This window comes from Cyprinus carpio, chromosome B19, assembly GCF_018340385.1.
Source record: "Cyprinus carpio isolate SPL01 chromosome B19, ASM1834038v1, whole genome shotgun sequence".
In the NCBI taxonomy this organism is placed as follows: Eukaryota; Metazoa; Chordata; class Actinopteri; order Cypriniformes; family Cyprinidae; genus Cyprinus; species Cyprinus carpio.
Window position 1 is genome coordinate 25,938,265 of NC_056615.1, and position 21,365 is coordinate 25,959,629.

Below are 21,365 nucleotides of genomic sequence, written 5' to 3' on the forward strand. Positions count from 1 at the left end.
AGAGTCTGTGTCGGAGGTGGAACAAGTTGATGATTTGATTAAGATTTTATGTCTACACATAAAAACCGCAGTCCATTTTTAATATCTATGCATGAAATTATGACAATTTCAGTGAAAGCAGGGGTCTCGCTGTCCAGCAGATGGCGCAGTAGACCACTAAATAGACTACTGTCAGCGTGAACTCATTAGAGTTTGTGCTTGTACTATACAGAAAAGTATACGAACAACAACAAAACTGTCTGTCTCATCATAATGCCCCTTTCAGACACTTGAGTCCAAAATATTACACATAATCCTGTTCGACTGTTTCAGAATTGTGTTTTTCTCAATTAACACAAAAAGTTATACTCCAAAAAGCCACTTAGGGGTGCTATCATTTTTGACCACATCTGTATTTGGATGACAAATGTCAAAAAGACATATATGAGAAATACAAGTGTAAAGAATCCAAAAACAGATGTGAGACTGTTGTATTTGGTTTAAACTCTTTAAAAGTGCATTCAATACAGTGTTTTTCAGTTTGTCTACATTTGCAGGCATATGTACAGGATTTATATACAGTCCTCATAGAAAATAAAACTTATACAAAATAATGAGCTTTTGTACAGAATCAAAAGAAACTATATACATATCTTGTAAATGACAAGGCATATAGTAGCTTACACTGCAAGGAGTTTCTCTCCCGTCATACATTACGTGCTGCAATAACATCCATCTGCTTTCCAGACAGGGAAACGAGCCACGTTTGAGCCCAGAGTCAGCACACACTCCATGAAGACATCGCTTCAACAACGACGGAAAAGTGAGAAGACTACGTGGTTTTCAGTATTTCTGTGTTTGCTCTAAGACCTTCTGCTAAAGTGAAATGTGAATTGTAAACTAAAGATGGTTATAAAGTGAATCTCATTAAACCTGTCAAGACCACAAATATTTCACCCCAAAATCAAAAAAGAAATGAGGAATTATTTTTTGCATTATATAAAAAGTTAACACATTTGTCAAAAAAAAGAAGAAAAAGAAGAAAAAAAATATATGCATATATATATATATATAATTTTTTTATCATTTATATCATTAATTTCTAGCTGATTAAACATACATATTTAAAATGTTTAATTTTATTAAGATATTTCAATAAAATTTTTTATTTATGTTTATTATGTAATTTAAAAAATTATTCTGTAATTAGAATAAGATTTTTTTTCCACTTTACAGTAATGGATTGTCATAAAAATAATATAAAAATGCATTTATTGTTTAAAATTTTTATTGAATTTTTCTTAAAATATGAAATATGACGTCATTTTCACCACAAATTCTAAAGAAAAACTAAGAAATTATATATTGCATGAAGAAAATTTATTGTATTTTTTTCTGCATTAATTTCATGAAAAAATACAAATACAATATATTAAAAAAAGAAAATTGGCTTATATTTATTTCAAATATAATTCTTTTTTTTTATTATTTAAATTTGTTTTATTATAGGGTGAAGTGTGACCTGAACATGTTCTTGTGAGATTCATCCTATAAAAGAGTGAGATGTAACACACACACACACACACACACACACACATACGCTCTTCCATGCACAAACATGCACATTGTGCTTATTTATGATCATGCAAAAACAGACGTAAAGAACTTACATGTCTCTCTCTCTCTCACACACACACACACACACACACACACACACACACACACACACACACATCCCATCTCACTCATCTGCATAAGCTGTAAATATATCTTTCTCTGTTCTTATAATTCTATAAATATTTAAGGATAACGTGTTCAAAAAAATAAATAACCACAGTTTAAAGGTTTTTTTCTATTGCAAGATATTGATTCATTTTTTCTTTTAAAACTCTGTATGTGCAAGTTCGGTGCAACGTTTAATCTTCTTGCTCTAAAAAAACAAAAACAAAGTTACATTCAATACTGGAAACTTCTTCCCCTGACGCTCTCTGAGAGTCCCACATTCCTCAGTCTTTGCTTCGAGGTCAGCAAACGTATCCCGAAATGTCCAAACACAACCAAGATTGCACTTCAAGTATTCAAATGAAAAGTCTGGTGTGTGTTGTGATTCACGCCGGTAATGCCAACACTGACCGAGGCAGGTGCAGATATTGCAACATTGTCCGATTTGTCAGAAACTTGATGGTTTTCTCATTCAAGTTTGGTTTTAACTTCAATAAACATTCCAGAAATAAAATATATTTATATGTATCAGCTTATCTTAAGATTTTAATACTCTATGCAGGTTAAAGCCAGTACAAATGTGCCTCAATAAAATGTCTTTTAACTCTCCAGCCGGCAAGACAGGAAGTAGAATAGCGTCCAGTCACGTCACGTCCGGTAACCAGCCCTCAAAGAATGTCTCAAAAATCCACTCAAGGTCAGATGGAGTGAAAACTAAAACTCAGTCAACCAATCACAGACCGGCACAATCATCCTCAGTGTCAGGAAACCGTCGAGTGCAGCTGAGACCCAGAAAAAAGGGCCACGTTTGAGCCAAGATGGCAGACCAGAGCACATCTCTCTCCACCAAAAACACGCAGCAACCAGGTGCTACTGTAAACAGACCGCTAGTGCGAGTGTCGAGAACCCAATCCTTCTTGTTCAGAGGGAGAAAAACTCAAAAGTTCTGCCAGAAAGTGCAGTGGACCTGAGCTAAAGAAAGTCACCATTGCAACTTGGAAGTCTGTCAGTGTAAGAAAGGTTTGGTACTGTATCTGCGTGAACACTCTGATGCAGCATTGAGATTATACTCGTTCTCAGCATTGCTTTCGCCCTTGCGTGGGCCGTCTTAGGAAACACATGAATGAAGGGAAACGTAGAAAACTATGAGGGACACTCGCCTCTCGCACCAAACGTATTAAAGCACTTCAGTACGTCAATGAGAAGAGGCACTGATGGGCTAATGACCAAAGTCTCGCTCTCCCGGGTGAATCGCATGAAGATGTCTGTCATTTATTACCTTAGAATCAATAGAAAGACTTGAGCAATTATGCTTTGTGTGAAGAAAATGAAGTATATTTTGGCCATTATTTGCATGACAAATAAACATTTATCCACAACTGCAAGGCAAAAAAGCTTATTAAAATATATACATATCTTACTTATAATATATTTGATATAATTTGTGAAGACTAATTTGTAGAGATTATATACACACACACACACACTGCAATTTCAATTTATAGCTGATTGAATATATATTTAAATATAAAAAATGATTTTTTTAAATGAAATATTTAAATGTAAAAATGTTTATATTCACTTTGGAAAAAAACTATGACTAATAAGCTTTTCTTCTAATATCCTTCATTTTCTGCAAATGCAAAGAGAATTTCTCTTATTTTTCTTGACATAAAAAATATAAAAATTTTCCATTGTTGTTGTTTTTTTTTTAATTAAAGAAATAAGAAATTATATTTTTCATGAAGAAAATGAAGGAACCATTTCTTTTTTGGAGCATTTAATGACAATAATTGTTCTTATATTTTCATGGCGATTAAACATTTATTCACAACTGTAATGCAATAAAAGAGATTTTTTTTTTTTAAATGTACACATAATACAAAATATCTACATAATTTTATACAGTTTGTAAAGTACAATGCGAATGTGTTCTATAATGGTAGTATTGTTTTACTGCTTTTAATTTATGCTAATTTAAATGAAAAATTCCTAGATTATGTGACCAATTCATTTCCTATTGTTTATGATTATAGACTTTCTAGCTGATTCAATATATTGACATTTTTTAAATTTAAGTGTTTTATTAAATGTTTTATTTCTTTAAATAAAATATTTAAATAATAATAAATAAAAAAAACACTTCAGAAATATGGAGTTTCTATCTTTTTTTTTTCCATTGCCAGCAAGGATTGTCATGGATTGTCATGAAAATAATGTCAAAATTAAAAATTATTAATTTTTTTCTGATGTTGGTAGTATTTTTTATTTTTTGTGTTGTGTGTTAAATATGACATCTATTCGTGAGATTCACCCTTTCACCTGCATAACACGACTAAAATAAAGCCTTCATAATGAAATAGCTGTTATTATTGCACTGGGCAACTTTTGGTAATCATAATGTCCTCTGTTTAAAAAATAACGAGCCATTAACTTATATTAAAGATTCTTTACATTAGATTTGTTTAGGATGAGCTTTGAATGGAAGTGTGCAAGGGAAGTGCATGTGGTTGAGAGCGAGAGAGCTCTCCCCTGAAGAGTTCAGCCCAGGGTCGCCCCCTGGTGGCCCTGAGATGCAGCCCTGAGACCCACAACACCAGGCCAAACACGGACAATCCAACGAAAACTGGTGGACTTTGGATTCAGTCCTGATGGTCGGATCAATGTGTGTAGAAATGCGTTGGGAATGTTATGCCGAGTTCACACTGACTGGATCACCGTTGTTTTCACACTGCATGACTATCTGGGGTAGCATTCAGTTGCTGCTGTGTTCACATTGCACGATGGATCAGTGACAGGAGGTTATAAACTGCATGGCTTTACAATAGAAAGAATCACTGACAACTCTGTCTGGTTCGCAAACTACGTTTCATATAACTCCTCCCTGCCCTGTATCTTCCTCTCTCATTGGCTGTAGGTCATCGGTGATATATTTTTCAGTCAGAACTCATTTCACACAGCAGGATTTTGAATCGCTGACAGATCTAGATATTTACACTCTTAAAAATAAAGGTGCTTCTCGATGCTATAGAAGAACCCTTTTTGTCCAAATGGTTCCATAAAGAACCTTTAACATCTGAAGAACCTTTCTGAACCACAGAGGTTCTTTGTGGCGAAAGAAGGTTCTTCAGATTATAAAAATGTAAGAAAGAGAGAAGCTTTGACAATAGTTCTTTGTGGAAACAAAAATGGTTCTTCTATGACACTGAGATTTATTTCAAACACTCGACTGACGTTATGAAGTGAGTTTGGAGTAAAAACATATTCACGTGCTTTCAGATGGAGCAGCATTTAATACACAGAGCCGCAGTTCACTGAGAAGCTACACAAACAGCTTTCATTATCACAAATGTTAACTTGGATTTCATTATCACGTGATTAAATCGTCTGCGGTAATTTACACAATATTGCGTAGCTTGTCAGAGAACTTCGGCTCGGTGTATTAAATGGCGCATTTGCAAAATCGCATTTGATTAATCGTGCAGCCCTAGTGTAGCATGTTAAATATTTCACAGGCGTCGGCAATTCTTTGATTGCATCTTTGATAATTGTCACTCGCATTAACGAGCACTGATTTGCCTCCGATTTCAGGCATTTGTCTGTGATTTTGCAAAAACTGTTGGCGAGTGAAAGTCGGGGCTAAAATGGTGCAGTGTGAACTTGGCATTAGATGTTCACCATCATATGATCGCTTTCACAGTGTGGATTCACACTACACTTTGCAGGTGGTCGTGGTGCCGCCTTTGTGTGTGAGCTTGAGGAAGCTGGGCTTCTCGGTCACGCCGTTGTTATTGGGGGACGTCAGCGCCCGCGTCTGCTCAGCCTCTCCGCCGGAGCCCGGGTAGATGACGAGGAAGCAGGCGGACAGGAAGAAGGGAAGGAGGAGCCGGAGGAGGCCATAGTAGTGATGAGCAGGATGCTGCCCACCGCATCCACCACCGCGCCCAGCGCCGACGCCACCAGGATCTGAGAGATGTACACCTGACACGACAGGATGGCGCAGTCGATGCCGAAACCTCGCTTGGAGTTGCCGGGGCTGTGCTGGACGTACTGCAAACAGCAAGAACACATCGGTCGCATATCAGTGTCCAGTAATTCTACTCTCTATCCTATGAGATCTCAGTCCAAAAATTTGTTTAAGACCTATCAAGAGTATTAACAATAAAACAATACCACAATGAGTACTGTGGCAACCGTATATAAATAACAACTCGTGAGGAAACTGCAACATTTTCACTGTTATTGAAATATTAGTCTGCCAAAACTTACCCCACGTTGCATGAATTGCTCTAAGAAGGCTGTTTATTTCGAGACAACCAGCATAAAAAATGTATTACACTATGAAACCAATTCGCTAAAATTAATCAGAAAGACATTTTCATAACAATTTAACACTACTTTAAAAAAAAAAGTTTTTAGATTTTTTTTTTAAAATATTTAGATATATAATAAAATATATATATATATATACTGTAACATTACTGTAATATTATTTTTGATATTGTCTCATAAAAGGTATGCATCACTGTTAAATTTGTTGTACTGTTTTAATTTAAACATATTTAAATGGACAATTTGTAGACCTTGTGAGCAAAGAATATTCATATTCCCAATTGTTTATGATTACAGGACACAGACTGTTTTATGTATAGTGATTGCAGTTTAAATTTCTGGTTGAATGAATATTTTAAAATAGATATATTTATATTTAAAATAGGTATATTTATATTTATATAAATAAATATTTATATATTAATTAAAAACAATTTATTTTTTATTTAATAAACAATAAAATAAAAAGAATCAGAAATCACCGCACAACCTATTCAGTTTCGTCATAGACAAGACACAGATTTATTTTTATTTATAGGAAATGTGCTTTTCATTTTAAGCAGAATAAATACTAAAATAAATACTAAAGATACCCCCCCCCATTCTATACTACTACTGATTACTAGTAAAGCTACATTTAAAAATAAATAAATAAATAAATAAATAAATTGTTGTCATGATACTAAACAACGTAGTCAAGTCAGCTACTTCCACTGTTCTTTACACCCAGAAAGTAATTTGATGACATGTAATGCCTGTTACTTATTAAAATGTATTAAAAACACCCTCCACCCTAAATTCTGAGAGTCGGTCAGGACAAAGATTAGGTCTAGTGCTGGGATTAGCTTTAATACGGCTGGATTACAGTCTCACAGAGATGAATGAAGAGCCTCTGACCTCTTTATTATCATGATACTGGCCCAGCAGAGCATACGGACAGTACGAGATGCTCATGGAGATGATGCCCATGCTGCTGATCATCACCATGGAGACGTAGACGTTGGGGAAGATCGCCATGATGGCCGTACCGATGGCGAAGCACAGAGTGCCCAGGATGTAGATGACCTTTATGCTGAGGTCAAAGTTATCCAGGTACTTCTGCAGTATAGCTACATTCACAGAGAGACATACAGATGAAGAATTAAACTTGAACAGATCAGACGGTCGCATCTCCAGATTCAGGATACATACCTGAACAGATGGCGGCGGTGGTGGCGTAAATCACCAGCCCCCAGCAGCCCATCTGAACCCCTCTGTGGTAGTTATGAAGGGCGGTGGAGTTCAGCGGGGCCTACAGGGACAGACATCAAGATTTAGTGTAAAAACTGGATGGCAGTGAAAGCACACCATCTTCCACTTTATGCAAGGGCAAGAGCTCCCCAAAACATTTTGTTATCAGACTGAAATTAAATTGATTTTAGTCATTTGCTAAATTTAACCATGTTGTATCTTCATAAACATGTCAGCAAACTTACTGCCAGCAATCATAAATAAGAAAATTATTTGAAAAAAGATTTCTAATACCCATTTTTCTGATTGGCTAAACCAGGGATTCCCAAAATATTTAAATAAATACTGATAACTAAAATACATAAAAGTACCCCATAAGATTTTAATTTAGTATTTCAATAATTTTACAACACATTCGCATGTTTATGGTTCTCTAATATTGCTTAATACAAACCCGATTCCAAAAAAGTTGGGACACTGTACAAATTGTGAGGAAGGAAATAATTTACAAATCTCATAAACTTATATTTTATTCACAATAGAAGTTATAGTTATCATCATCTACAGTGCATAATATCATCCAAAGATTCAGAGAATCTGGAACAATCTCTGTGCGTAAGGGTCAAGGCCGGAAAACCATACTGGATGCCCGTGATCTTCAGGCCCTTAGACGGCACTGCATCACATACAGGAATGCTACTGTAACGGAAATCACAACATGGGCTCAGGAATACTTCCAGAAAACATTGTCGGTGAACACAATCCACCGTGCCATTCGCCGTTGCCGGCTAAAACTCTATAGGCCAAAAAAGAAGGCATATCTAAACATGATCCAGAAGCGCAGGCGTTTTCTCGGGGCCAAGGCTCATTTAAAATGGACTGTGGCAAAGTGGAAAACTGTTCTGTGGTCAGACGAATCAAAATTTGAAGTTCTTTTTGGAAAACTGGGACACCATGTCATCCGGACTAAAGAGGACAAGAACAACCCAAGTTGTTATCAGCGCTCAGTTCAGAAGCCTGCATCTCTGATGGTATGGGGTTGCATGAGTGCGTGTGGCATGGGCAGCTTACACATCTTTAAAGGCACCATCAATGCTGAAAGGTATATCCAAGTTCTAGAACAACATATGCTCCCATCCAGACGTCGTCTCTTTCAGGGAAGACCTTGCATTTTCCAACATGACAATGCCAGACCACATACTGCATCAATTACAACATCATGGCTGCGTAGAAGAAGGATCCGGGTACTGAAATGGCCAGCCTGCAGTCCAGATCTTTTACCCATAGAAAACATTTGGTGCATCATAAAGAGGAAGATGCGACAAAGAAGACCTAAGACAGCCGAGCACCTAGAAGCCTGTATTAGACAAGAATGGGACAACATTCCTATTCCTAAACTTGAGCAACTTGTCTCCTCAGTCCCCAGATGTTTGCAGACTGTTATAAAAAGAAGAGGGGATGCCACACAGTGGTAAACATGGCCTTGTCCCAACTTTTTTGAGATGTGTTGATGCCAAGAAATTTAAAATCAACTTATTTTTCCCTTAAAATGATAGATTTTCTCAGTTTAAACATTTGATATGTCATCTATGTTGTATTCTGAATAAAAATTTTTTTTTTTGAAACTTCCAGATCATTGCATTCTGTTTTTAATTCACAATTTGTACAGTGTCCAAACTTTTTTGGAATCAGGTTTGTAGTTACATGACATACATGTAAACAAGTATAATATTTCATTTTTTAAGTGTCTTATATTATTATTATTATTTTACCATTATTTATTTTAATTGTACATTTTAAAGATGTATTTATCAGACTTTCTTTTAATTAAAAATCAGCCTTTATTTAAATACATAAATAGATTATTGTTTGTCTGATAAACCTAGCATTGTATATTATGAATATGGTTGGATCTTAGACAAATTTATTTTGTTCTTCTGTTGTACGTTGCTTAGAATAAAAGCATAAATGCAAATGTTTATGTTTTTAACTGAACAAGAGATTTCTGAAAAGATTTTGAGTGATTGACAGCTCAAATTTGGATCTTTTTCCTGACACAGATCTATACATACTACACAATTTGTATATTCTAGTGTTATGATCTTATCTTATCACAATGCTTTTTTGAAGCAAACATTCTTACTAACATCTTTTGTGTTTCTTGATGTAAAGAAAGTCATGTGGGTTTGCAGTTAAGGATGAGTGAATGACAATAAAATAATCATTTATGAAGAATGGTTCCTTGAACTTATCCTTCATTGACATGCATACATTTGACAGATGCTTCTATCTGAAGCAGCTTCAATTGCATTTAAAGTTGTACATTTGATCAGTTATTGAATTCCCCAGGGAATCGAACCCACAACCTTGGCACTGCAAGTGCCATCCTGCTGTTTGAGCTACAGGAAAGCCCCTTTAAAAAATTCCTGTAGATCAAAGAGTAGAGCATGACACTAGCAACACCAAGGTTTTGGGTTCAGTTCCCAGGAAATGCATGAAACAATCAAACCTTGAATGCAATGTTAGTTGCTTGGAATCTCTCACCGCTGGGTCGCTCTGGGGAGTACATGACAATAAAATCATATTTTGTGGTAAAGCATTTCTTGAACTTATTCTACATTTACATGTATGGATTTGGCAGACACTTATTGTATGCATGTGTCTGTCAAATGCATAAGAGCATGGTGTTAATCGCAATGCCAAGGTTGTGGGTTTGATTCCCAAGGAATGCATGAACTGATCAAATGTATGTCTACCTTAAATGCAGTGTTGCTCTGAATGCCCTAAAAAAAAAAAAGCAATGCTTCTTTCACTGTTGAGTTGCCCTCATGGGCAAATGACAATAAAATGCTAATTTAGGGTGAAAGATTTCTTATGCTTAGCTTACATTGTAGGCACTTAAGTTGTACATTTGAACAGTTCATGCATTCCCTGAGGATTGAACCCACAACTTATGTACCATGTTCTACTGTTTGAGCTACAGGAGTGCTTTTCTACATTATTATAGTTCAAATAGTCGAGCATGGCACTAGCAATGTCAAGGTTGTGGGTTTGATTCCCAAGGAATGCATGAACTCATCAAATGTATGTCTACCTTAAATGCAGTGTTGCTCTGAATGCCCTAAAAAAGGAATGCTTCTCTCACTATTGAATTGCTATCATGAGTAAATGACAATAAAATTATAATTTAGGGTGAAAGATTGCTTATGCTTGCACTGACATTGTACATTTGAACAGTTCATGCATTCCCTGAGGATCGAACCCACAACTTCAGCAATGCCAATGCACCATGTTCTAATGTTTGATTAATGTAGAAATGCTTTTCTACATTATCTTAGATCAAATAGTAGACCATGGCATTATCAATGCCAAGGTTGTGGGTTTGATTCCCAGGGCATGAATAACTTCATCAAATGTGTTAACTTGAATGCAATGCAAGTCGCTTTAGATGCATTAAAAAAAGCAATGCATCTCTCACCGTAGGGTCGCCCTCGTAGATGACCTGCCCCATGAAGTCAGTGTAAAACACGGCCTCTGCGATGATGGAGAACCATGTGAGCAGGTGACACACACACAGTCTGAACAGCTCTTTGGGCATCTTCAGCATGGACATCCAGAGCAGACGGACGGTGGTCTCGGCCTCGCCCTCCTCGCTCTCCGTGTCCCCGCTGGAGTTGGTGTTCCCGCTCTGGTGCCTCGTTCTCTGTCCGTTCCTCTGCTTCTGCCGCTTCTCTATCTCGTAGATGTCGTTCATGCTGCGTGACGGTTTGATGAGGAACGCGGCGTTGGCTCGCCGGTAACGGTAGCGGTGGGATCCGACCCGGCCGTAGTAAGAGAAGGTACAGGACGACTGTCGGTAGAAGGTGTGGCGTCTGCGTGGATTGGTTGGTGCTTGTGGTGTTTGGTTTGGTGTCGGGCGGTGGGTGTTAGTTTAGGTCTTTTGTATATTGGGCGCTTTGGATTGGTTGAGCTGACTGTTAAGCAGAGCTTCTTCTCCGTCATGTTCGGCCTGCTGCAGAAATGCAGATAGTCGGCTGAATTTTCCGCGCAGGAACTCTTGACTCTCTGCACTGCTTCTGCGCCGCGGCGGCGACCCGTGATAGGAAGAAATGCGATCTTGGAAGATAGACGGCTCGATTTCACGCAGAAACAGCATGTCGTGGTGGTCCAGTGTAGCATCAGCCATTTCCAAAACGGAGTCGCTTTTACTTCGAACGATGTCCACGTCTAAGGAGTCCATGTCCAGCTCTCGCTCTGATCGCCGGTCCGCGTAGAGGTCGTGATGATCGTAGGGCTCGTCTTCGTGGATCATTTCGAGCTCGGGATGGTGCGGTGGGAATTTAACACTGGATTCTGTTTTTGCCTCTTCATCCAGACGGTCCTGTTGAGGGCTGAACTGTTGCTCTTCGATGCTGAAGAGGTGCAGAGTCACGGAAACTGTGAACAGAACCGTGGCGAACAGGAACAGAATTTGCTCTTGAGACTTGAAGGTTCGACCCAAGAAAGTGTGCGTCCAGTCAAGACCACCGAGGGCGTAACCAACCGCCCCTCCGAGCCCAAACACAACATACACAGTTTAGCACTCATTCTATGTGGACATCTATACAATAATAAAGCTTTTGGCTTTTTGACAAGCGATTTTAAAAGCAATGTGTAAAAAATTAATTTCTTACTATTTTTGTCTTATTTTCCATTAATCCATTAAAAAAAATATACAAATATTTTAGAATTTAAAATTTAAGATGCATTTACTTGTGAAGGAAAATAACTATGCTATAATATTTGATGTCACTGATATAAAATTATTTAATAATTTCATAATTGTATTTGGAAATTTAATTAGCTTAAAGCGAGACACTGAAGGCAAAAATACTGTTTTTTCATGCACCTGTCAGTTTTGGGATTTTGGGCTTTTTGGCTTTTCATAAAGTGTTTTTTCAGACTAGTGGAAAGAAAACATCCAAAAGACACTGTTAAGTGTTTATTTTATAGCACTTGATCAATTTGTGTCAATAGATTTCAGTTACACCTACATATTTTTAAAGGCCATTTTCTCAAAATGAGTTTTTCTCCAACACTGAGACGTAAATCTCCACTTCAGTAGCACTTACACACACCAAACTTTAAATTCTTATTCATGTCTATATTCTGAAGGTTTTTACAGAGGGATTTGTTCATATATATTTTATAACATTTTATTGCCCCCAAAATTGTGAAAATGTATTGATTTCTGAATTATGGAGTGATAAAAAGAGATACCCAGAATTACCTCTGTAAAATATTTGACTCTAATATGTCAAAAAAATGTAAAAAAGAACTTTGAAACCGACTTCATCCAGTGTTCAGATTTTTGTAATAGACTTTTATGCAAATTAGCGCATATTTCATTAAATAATGCATCATTTGCATATTTAAACATAACATTTTAGAAAACTTGTAATACAAAATATGTTTACAATTATCAATGTAATCAATCAACTGGGTAAGATGATAACTATTAGTTTTTTTTTTAACCCTATTAACCTGCAGTGTCTCGCCTTAAAACAAGAAAAAATATGTCAACGAGTAAGTACAAAAATATTGAATACCCAATGACATTTTTTTGTCTAGTTTTAAGCATAAACTTACATAATAATAAATAAATAAATAAATAAATAAATAACCTGTACTACATATTACACTGCAAAAATATATTTATTCTGGAAAATAGAAAAAAATAGATAGGAAATCTTAAAGTATAAATATCTAAACATTCTTAAATCAAGATGGAAGAAATGACTTAAGATACTAAGTTGTGTTTATGCATAAAACAAGAGCAAATTCTGTCAATGAGGTAAGAAAAATAAACTTGTTATATACTGTACATTTGCCTGGGAAATAAATGACTTGAAATCTATCAAAATTAGATGGTTTCCTGAGAAATGATAAAAAGAAATAAGGAAGCGGGCTAAGGGCTAAAAAAAAAATTAGAAAAAAGTCACTTTGCATCTCAAGTAAATAAATCTTGATTTAAAAATGCATAGATGTATAGACAGTCACATAAATAACTGCAAAATGAGACTGAGAAATGAGAAAAATGCATTTATCAGCAGTGTGAATGTGGCTTATGACTTATGCCAATCAGTTCTTCAAGCTTTGTTGTGATGTATGACTGAAACAAGGCTGCACCTGCAGAGAAGGCGTGGATGTTGAGGGCCATGTCCTGTTCCTCAGTGTCGGCCACATCCAGTAGATACGCTCGTATGGGACCCTCCGTCGCATCTGCACAGAAATCCAGCACCACCACCCCCAAAACCGTCATCACGATTCCTATCGGCTGGTTATTTGGCACGTCTCCTATAGCAAGACCTGAGACCGACAGACAGACACAGACAGGTTATCTACTAATAGATTATGTTACGGGATTACCATTCTGTTATGTAGAGACTTTTAATAGTTTTCTGGTTCATTTGGAGAAAATAAAATCTATAGAATTTGAGACACAGTGTTTGTGTATATAAACAAAAAACTGAATTAATTTTAATTACTCAAATTGCTTAAACTTAAAGCTATACATACATATAAAACAATTTATAAAAATGTTAAAGCACCTAACAAAACTAAAAAAAACAAAACTTACTAAAACAAAAAATCAAAACCGAAAATTTAAAAGCATCAAAATTCAAAATATCAATAAATACTATATTTTGTACATAATTATTTAAAAACTGTTCTAAAAGGATTTGAATGTGTTAAATGTAGTTGCATTTAAAAGATGATCGAAGGCATTTTCAAAATTGCCAACATTTTTAAATGTTGGTTTTATTCAATACAAGTTTTACATTCTTTAATATAATTATTTGACTAGAATAAACAAATATTCATACAAAAGATTATTTTGAAAACACAGCACAAACAATAGGTTTTTAAATTACCCACTTTTTATGAAATGTTACTTCATGCATAAATGACATTTTTATAGGTCAAAGGTAAAAAGTCATCAGAAATAAACCGAAACTGATGTGAAGACAGTTTATCACATTAGTTGTCTGAAAGCACACACACAAAGTGGCCAATGCACTGAAAGAAGGAGTTCTGCAAAGGCTAAAATATCAACAAACAATGCTAACATACATCAGATTACACGTCAGCGCTCACTGCTTGTGTGCTCCGGAGTGCAAATTTACCATTGAATTTTTTGAACAATGGGAGTTCTTTACGGTTCATCAATATTTCATACAGACTTTCAGCATGTATGAGACAATGTATGTGTTTGGTGAACTTGTAAATACTCCATTGTGATTGTGTTGGATTTTTTGATGTACGTGTGTGTGTGTGTGTGTGTGTGTGTGTGTGTGTTTGTTTTTTTGTGTGATTGATCCACTGGACATGTATTGGATGTTCATTTTTATTTTAGTGTTTTTTTAGTGTTTTTGTAGTATATGTTCTTGTATTGCTTGATCTGTTATGTGTGTGCATTTATTGTTTTTGTCGTTTCTACTTCTCACGATGATCTGAATAAACCCCTAACCCAAAATATCAAACTTTAGTGTTTCCACGCTGAATGAATGATTTCATTCATAAACGGTTCCTCACTGAGGACAGATGTGCTGTTACTTGAGACTGATTTTTGCCTGGTGAATTATACAATTGGGAAAAGAATCCCATAGACTTACACTGAAGAAAGGACCTGATAGAAACTTGGGGTGACAATCACATTACTAGCATCATGGTAGTGCAACAGTAAAATAAAATAAAATATATATATATAAAATAATAATAATAATAAATAAAACATCCTGGCAAAATCCACAATATATTACCACCACAAATATAATAAAACATTTTATAAAAAAACAAAAAACAAAATGCATCTAAAATATTTCTTAAATGTAAAATAAATTAAAGTAAAATACAAAAAATAAAATGACATGTTTAAAATATACAGTATAATAAAAACAAAAACATACTAGCATATGCACCACTACAAGAAAGCAGCATGAAATAAAATAAAACATTTAAAAAAAATAATACAAATAAAATAAAATTCATTAAAAATCTTTATTGAATGCTACAATATTTAAAATTAATAAAATTAAACATTACAAATATAATAAAATCAAAAACTCTTAGAACTCCATATAAATAAATGTATTGATGCAGTATTTTTAAACACCATTCTAATATTTAGTGAATAAATCTGTAAAAACAGACACAGAGGGCGGAAGCTAGTTGTAGACTCATAGCTCTGTGTTGTGTCAGCGGGAGGCTGAGTATTACGCTTTCTTCCTGACAATGGAGTCGGCGCGCAGCTAGCTAGCCATGGAGACAGGAAGTTGTTCCAGATAGGCAATGAAAGGTAAAAAAGGGCACAACAGGAAACAGTTCCCTGTGAACTGGTTCCTAGTCCTTTCCCATGTCATAGAGACTGACGGAGTGCATGCTGACGCACACATACGCTCACAGCAGATAGCCATCTCTTTCAGCTCAAATACTGACAGATAGTCAAGAGAATATTGTACAAAAAAGCAAGGTATTACTATAGTACATGTCTAAAAATCTTGGTAGGAAAGAGTACAAAAACAGTGTTAATATAAAACGTCTTTATGAAGATTCTGGTCTTATTAATGCTGTTTTTTGAGATGGTGAAATGTTGAAGGAGGTTCAGAGATCAGCAGGTGTATGTATGTGTCACTTCTGCTCTCTAATAGAAATGTGTCCGTGATAACAGCGTCTCGAACAGGAACGTTTCTGTAAAAATCAGCTCTGCAAACATCGCCCCTTCAGAAACACAGGTTTTCTCAAATAAAGTCGACATGAACTGTTTTTTGCAAGCCATTTCTCTCTGTAATGTGACAGATGTTTGATTATTACATTATTTTCTAGGCAAAAAGTCAAGTGAAATTTTTCTGAGGTGGAGTTTTAATCCATTTTAATACATTTTTTAAAGCGTTTATAAATGTGTATTTATTATTATGTAATAAAGGCATATATTATTTATTATTAAATATTGTGTAATTAATACCAGGAACATGTATGAAGTAAGTACATGGTCATTTTGATTTCATGTTGATTTTAACGTTTAGGAAATACTGTTTCTTACAGATAAAATTAACTTCACATTTACAAAGGAACAGTGAAAGTATAAACAAAGATAAATAAATAAATATTACATCAACATCAGAAACATCAACTTTACATTTAGAAAGAAATAGCAAAAGTATATAGAAGGATGAATAGACAAATAAATAATAAACATGAACTTAACATTTAGAAAAAATAACTAGAAAAAACAGCTAATTTACAGGCTAAATAAATAAGTAAAATGAGAAACGTTATCTTTCCATTTAGAAAAAATGCTAGGGAATGATAAACAAATAAACAAACAAACAAACAAACAGAAAAGTTCATATTTAGAAATAAATATTTAGAAGGATAAACAATTAAATAAATAAAAGAAAGAAACAGAAAAGTTAGTGTTACATTTAGAAAGAAACAGCAAACATATAGAGAGTAAATAAATAATTAAACAAATAAATAAATAAACCGAAAAGTTTGAACATGTAGAAAAAAATATTTGTCTGTCTGTCTGTCGGTCTATAACATAACATAGCATGCACTGATGAATCATTGACGTTAGAACTAGGACCATGTATTAAGAAAGTAAATGGTGATTTCAATTTCATGTTGACTCTAAAGCTTTAAAGTTAAATACTGTTTATTATCAAAAAAAGTAGTGAAAGTATAGACAGAAAGACAGACAGACAGAGATAGACAGACAGACAGACAGACAGACAGACAGAGACAGACAAAGACAGACAAAGACAGACAGACAGACAGACAGGACAGATAGACCAGAAAGACAAAGACAGACATATAGAAAGACAGACAGACAGGACAGACAAAGACAGACAGACAGACAGACAGACAGACAGACACAGACAGACAGACAGACAGACAGACAGACAGGCAGACAGACAGGCAGAAACAGACAGACAGACAGACAGACAGACACAGACAGACAGACAGAGACAGACAGACAGACAGAGAGACAGACAGACAGACAGACAGAGATAGACAGACAGACAGACAGACAGACAGACAGAGACAGACAGAGACAGACAGACAGACAGACAGACAGACAGACAGACAGAGACAGACAGACAGACAGAGAGACAGACAGACAGACAGACAGACAGAAAGTCAGACAGACAGACAGACAGAGATAGACAGACAGACAGACAGACAGACAGACAGACAGATAGACAGACGATGGACAGAACAATATATAGACAGACAGACAGACAGACAGACAGATATTATGTTGATGAGAAATTATGATTTTTTTATAAATAATATATGCCGATAATATGCACTGATGAATTGTTCACTTTAAGACCAGTAAAATGCATTGAGACAGTAAACAGTCATTTAGATTTCATGTTGAGGTTGACTGAGAGCTGTTCACCTATCAGCGAGCCGTTGAGGAAGAGGGCGACGCCCAGCAGGACGCCCACACACAGTGCCAGGATGAAGGGCCGTCTGCGGCCCCAGCGCAGCGTGCAGCGGTCACTGGCCGAGCCGATCAGAGGCGTGAACATCAGACCCAGGATGGGGCTCAGGAACCACGTCAGGCTGTAGTATTGCTCTGGAAGACCTGAAAACCAAACACGGGTATGATGTCACTTCCTGCACACGTCTTCAGTCAAAGTGCTGTTCCAAAAGCAGTTTGGGGTTGCATTACGTACAGTCATTGCTTTCATAAACTAGTATTAACAGTAACATGATTAAAGACCCATTACAGGCCCATTAAAGCCCATTTACAAAACCAGTTTAATCATTAAAATGTAAAAAAAAAAAAAAAAACTGATACTCAGTCTAAGCAGATCAATGCTGATAATACTAATGTTATTGCTAACATTATCTGACATTTCTGCTGATTCACTGCTGTTTATTATATATACTTAGCTGAATATAAAATATATAATAAAATGGTATTTATGTTTTGGTTTAAGATTTATGTGTTTGAATCTCTCTCTCCCACACACACACAAAATATATATTAAAAACATCAATATTTAGAACAAAAAAATCAGCCTTCTTTTAAGATTTATATATATTTGGTTTATTTGTAAAATATTATGTTAATATGGATTTAAATTTCACTTAAAAAATATTTATAAAAAGGTAAAAGAATTCTGAAAAAATATTTCTGAAAAAATATGTAAGCCTTAATTTATGAATTGTGTATTTGAATTTCACTCAAAAAAAATTTTTTTTAGAAAAAAACAATTACATTTATTTTTTAGAAAAAAATACTACTAATTTATTTATTTTTTTTGTTTCATATAATTAAAAAATATTTTATTTTTCACACAGTTACTGTACATTACACAGTTTTAAACTAACTAACTAATAATTTTAATAATAATAATATTAATATTATTATTATTTTTTTTTTTAGTGATTATTATTTAACTTAATATAATGCATATTTGTCCATCATAAATATATTTTCTGTAATAGAACTAATAAGCTGAATGTGTTTTAAATACACAATAATCAGGTTTATATATTTAACATTCAGAAATCCAATTCGCTTCAGCTAGTCATATTTCAACCATGTTCACACATGTACCAGAATAAATTTATCATTTTTAAAATGACCAGATTTATGCTGATTCTGAGACATTTGAATAAATGCACTTTGAAAATATAATTATTGAAATAAAATCAAATAGATGCAAAACAGGTAATAATAAACTATGTACCATGATTTTTTTTTTTTTTTTTTTTGAGTGCAGAAATCTGACCTGTTTAATAGATATACAACTGACAAACATGCATTAAATTAACCTTATTAGTTAATGTTAAAACTTATATTAATCCAAATGGATGGAAATTTTATATGCAATTCAAATAAATAAATCTAGTCTTACGTATGTTTGAGTGTTTTTAATCGAGCTCATATTTTCTGACGTCTTTGTTAATTATTGTTTTTGGTTTTTTGGTTTGTTTTTGAGGTCTTGGTGTCTGTTGTTTGTGTAGGTTTTGTGTTTAAATTTTATGATCTTATGACCAGATTCAATAAGAAAATAGGATCAGACTAGAAAGCAGATTGTTTATAAGAGTAACAGGATTTAAACCTTATTCAAATAACACTCTCACATGATTTGAATCATAAATAAGGCTGCTGTGGAAATCATTATTGGGTAAGTAATCCTCTAAAAGCCTGGCAATCGTCCAGCTTACAAATAAGTGATACTCTTAAATTGTTGCAGTATTAGAGTTTGATATTCAAAAATTTTACTTAATTGTTCTGATTGTGTTTGTTGAGGAATGATACACTTCACAACCACAACAACAAACTTCAGAGTGCACTGAAAAAAATCTCTTCCGTAAGAGGTTCCTCTGTTTTTATTTTAGTTAGATGTATTATAACATGAGCTTACCCCATCAAATTATTCAGTTTACGAATTTATATAAATTATTTCATTCAACTGAAGTACTTGGCAAAAGGATTTAGTTTTTTCCCACTAGAAACAGACTCCGGAGTGTAGTGTAGAGTAGAGTAGAGGAGAGTAGAGTAGAGTAGAGTAAAGTAGAGTAAAGTAAAAAAAAAAAAAAATTATATATATAAAAAAAACAAACAAAAAAAAAACTAGTAGTAAAAAAAAAAAAATTTTTAAATATTCAGTGCTCATAGAAAATGAGTAAAAGAAAATAAATTCTATAAAAATAAAACAAAATAAAAAATAAAATAATAAATAAAACGGGAAATAAAATATAAATTACAAATATTACTCATAAGCTCACAATCATAACCGCATCAGAACGCCTCATGCACACCACACTGATCATGTGGAGATTGGCACTGCAGCAATAATTCTGTATAATGTGGGTAGAATAATGTAGAAGGAATTAGTTTTATGTTTGGCGTTTGTGTTTGTTTGTGTGTGTGTGTGTCCAGAGCTATAATAGGATTATCACACACACACACACACTGGTCAGCGGACACACAGACTGTCCAGTCTGTTACGTGAAGCGTTGAGGAGTCGGGTTCGGCGCTGACATGATGAGAACATTCCTGAAGTTACGCAAGAGACGTCCTGAACGCATTCACAGTAAACCAGATCAGCTGTTCAGTCCCAGACCAAAGACTCAAACACACACACAGCACATGTACTTCAGGCAAAGTCACATCACTCAGCTGAAATGAATCGTTTTGACATGTTAACTAGGAGTTAACCAGTTACCTGGCAAGATTCCAGTAAGACAAAAAAATAAAAAATATAATAATTAAAAATAAATAAAATATAAAAACACAAATAAAAGAAAAATAAATTATATAAAATTTATAAATTGTATACAATTATTTAATAATTAATAATAATGTAGTTATTTATAATTAATTATTATTTATATAAATGTATAAATTATATACATTTACTTAAGAATTTCTAAAATAAATAAATAATTTAAAATAAATTACTTAATAAATTAACACAACTAAATAATAAACAAAGCTTGTCATAATAATTTAAAGCATCACAATATCAAAATTGTATCATTCACTATTATCAAATAATATTTATTAAAATATTTTAGTGTGAACAGGACACTACTATGAAAAATAAATATATAAATAATATACAGTATATTTATAATATAAATAATATATGCAAAATAATATAATACATGCAATATATATAAATAAACAATTATATTTATTTAAATTTAATAAATATATATTAAATACGATTTCTTCTTTATATATTTACATATTTATTTTTAATTATTTGAAAAGGAATTATGGTGAAATTACATTATAAATAGAATTTTGTATATAAGCAAATATTTATCTTTAAATATTAAAAAAAAGAATTATGATGAAATTGCATTATAAATAAAAAAATACTAAAATAATAACCATATAACATGTACTAATATATACTAATATAAATTTTATATACTAATATATATTAGTATATACTAATATACTAATACTATATACTAATATACTAATATAATTTATAATAATATAAAATGTATAAATAGATGGATAACTAATATTAATTATTAATAAATGTTTAAATAAGAAACATAAGAACATAATAAATACA

At 33.9% G+C, this 21,365-nt stretch overlaps 1 protein-coding gene across 1 annotated transcript in view; it reads right to left on the minus strand.

The window, feature by feature from the left end:
* Positions 1-4,348: 4,348 nt before the first annotated feature.
* The window catches only part of LOC109093387 (solute carrier family 45 member 4), a 55,318-nt gene continuing 38,301 nt past the window's right edge, over positions 4,349-21,365 (minus strand). The window contains 7 exon segments of the mRNA XM_042745100.1: positions 4,349-5,572; positions 5,575-5,751; positions 6,931-7,142; positions 7,225-7,324; positions 10,742-11,820; positions 13,432-13,611; positions 17,711-17,899. Coding sequence (XP_042601034.1) covers positions 5,396-5,572; positions 5,575-5,751; positions 6,931-7,142; positions 7,225-7,324; positions 10,742-11,820; positions 13,432-13,611; positions 17,711-17,899 — 2,114 coding nt within the window. The 3' untranslated portion in view covers positions 4,349-5,395.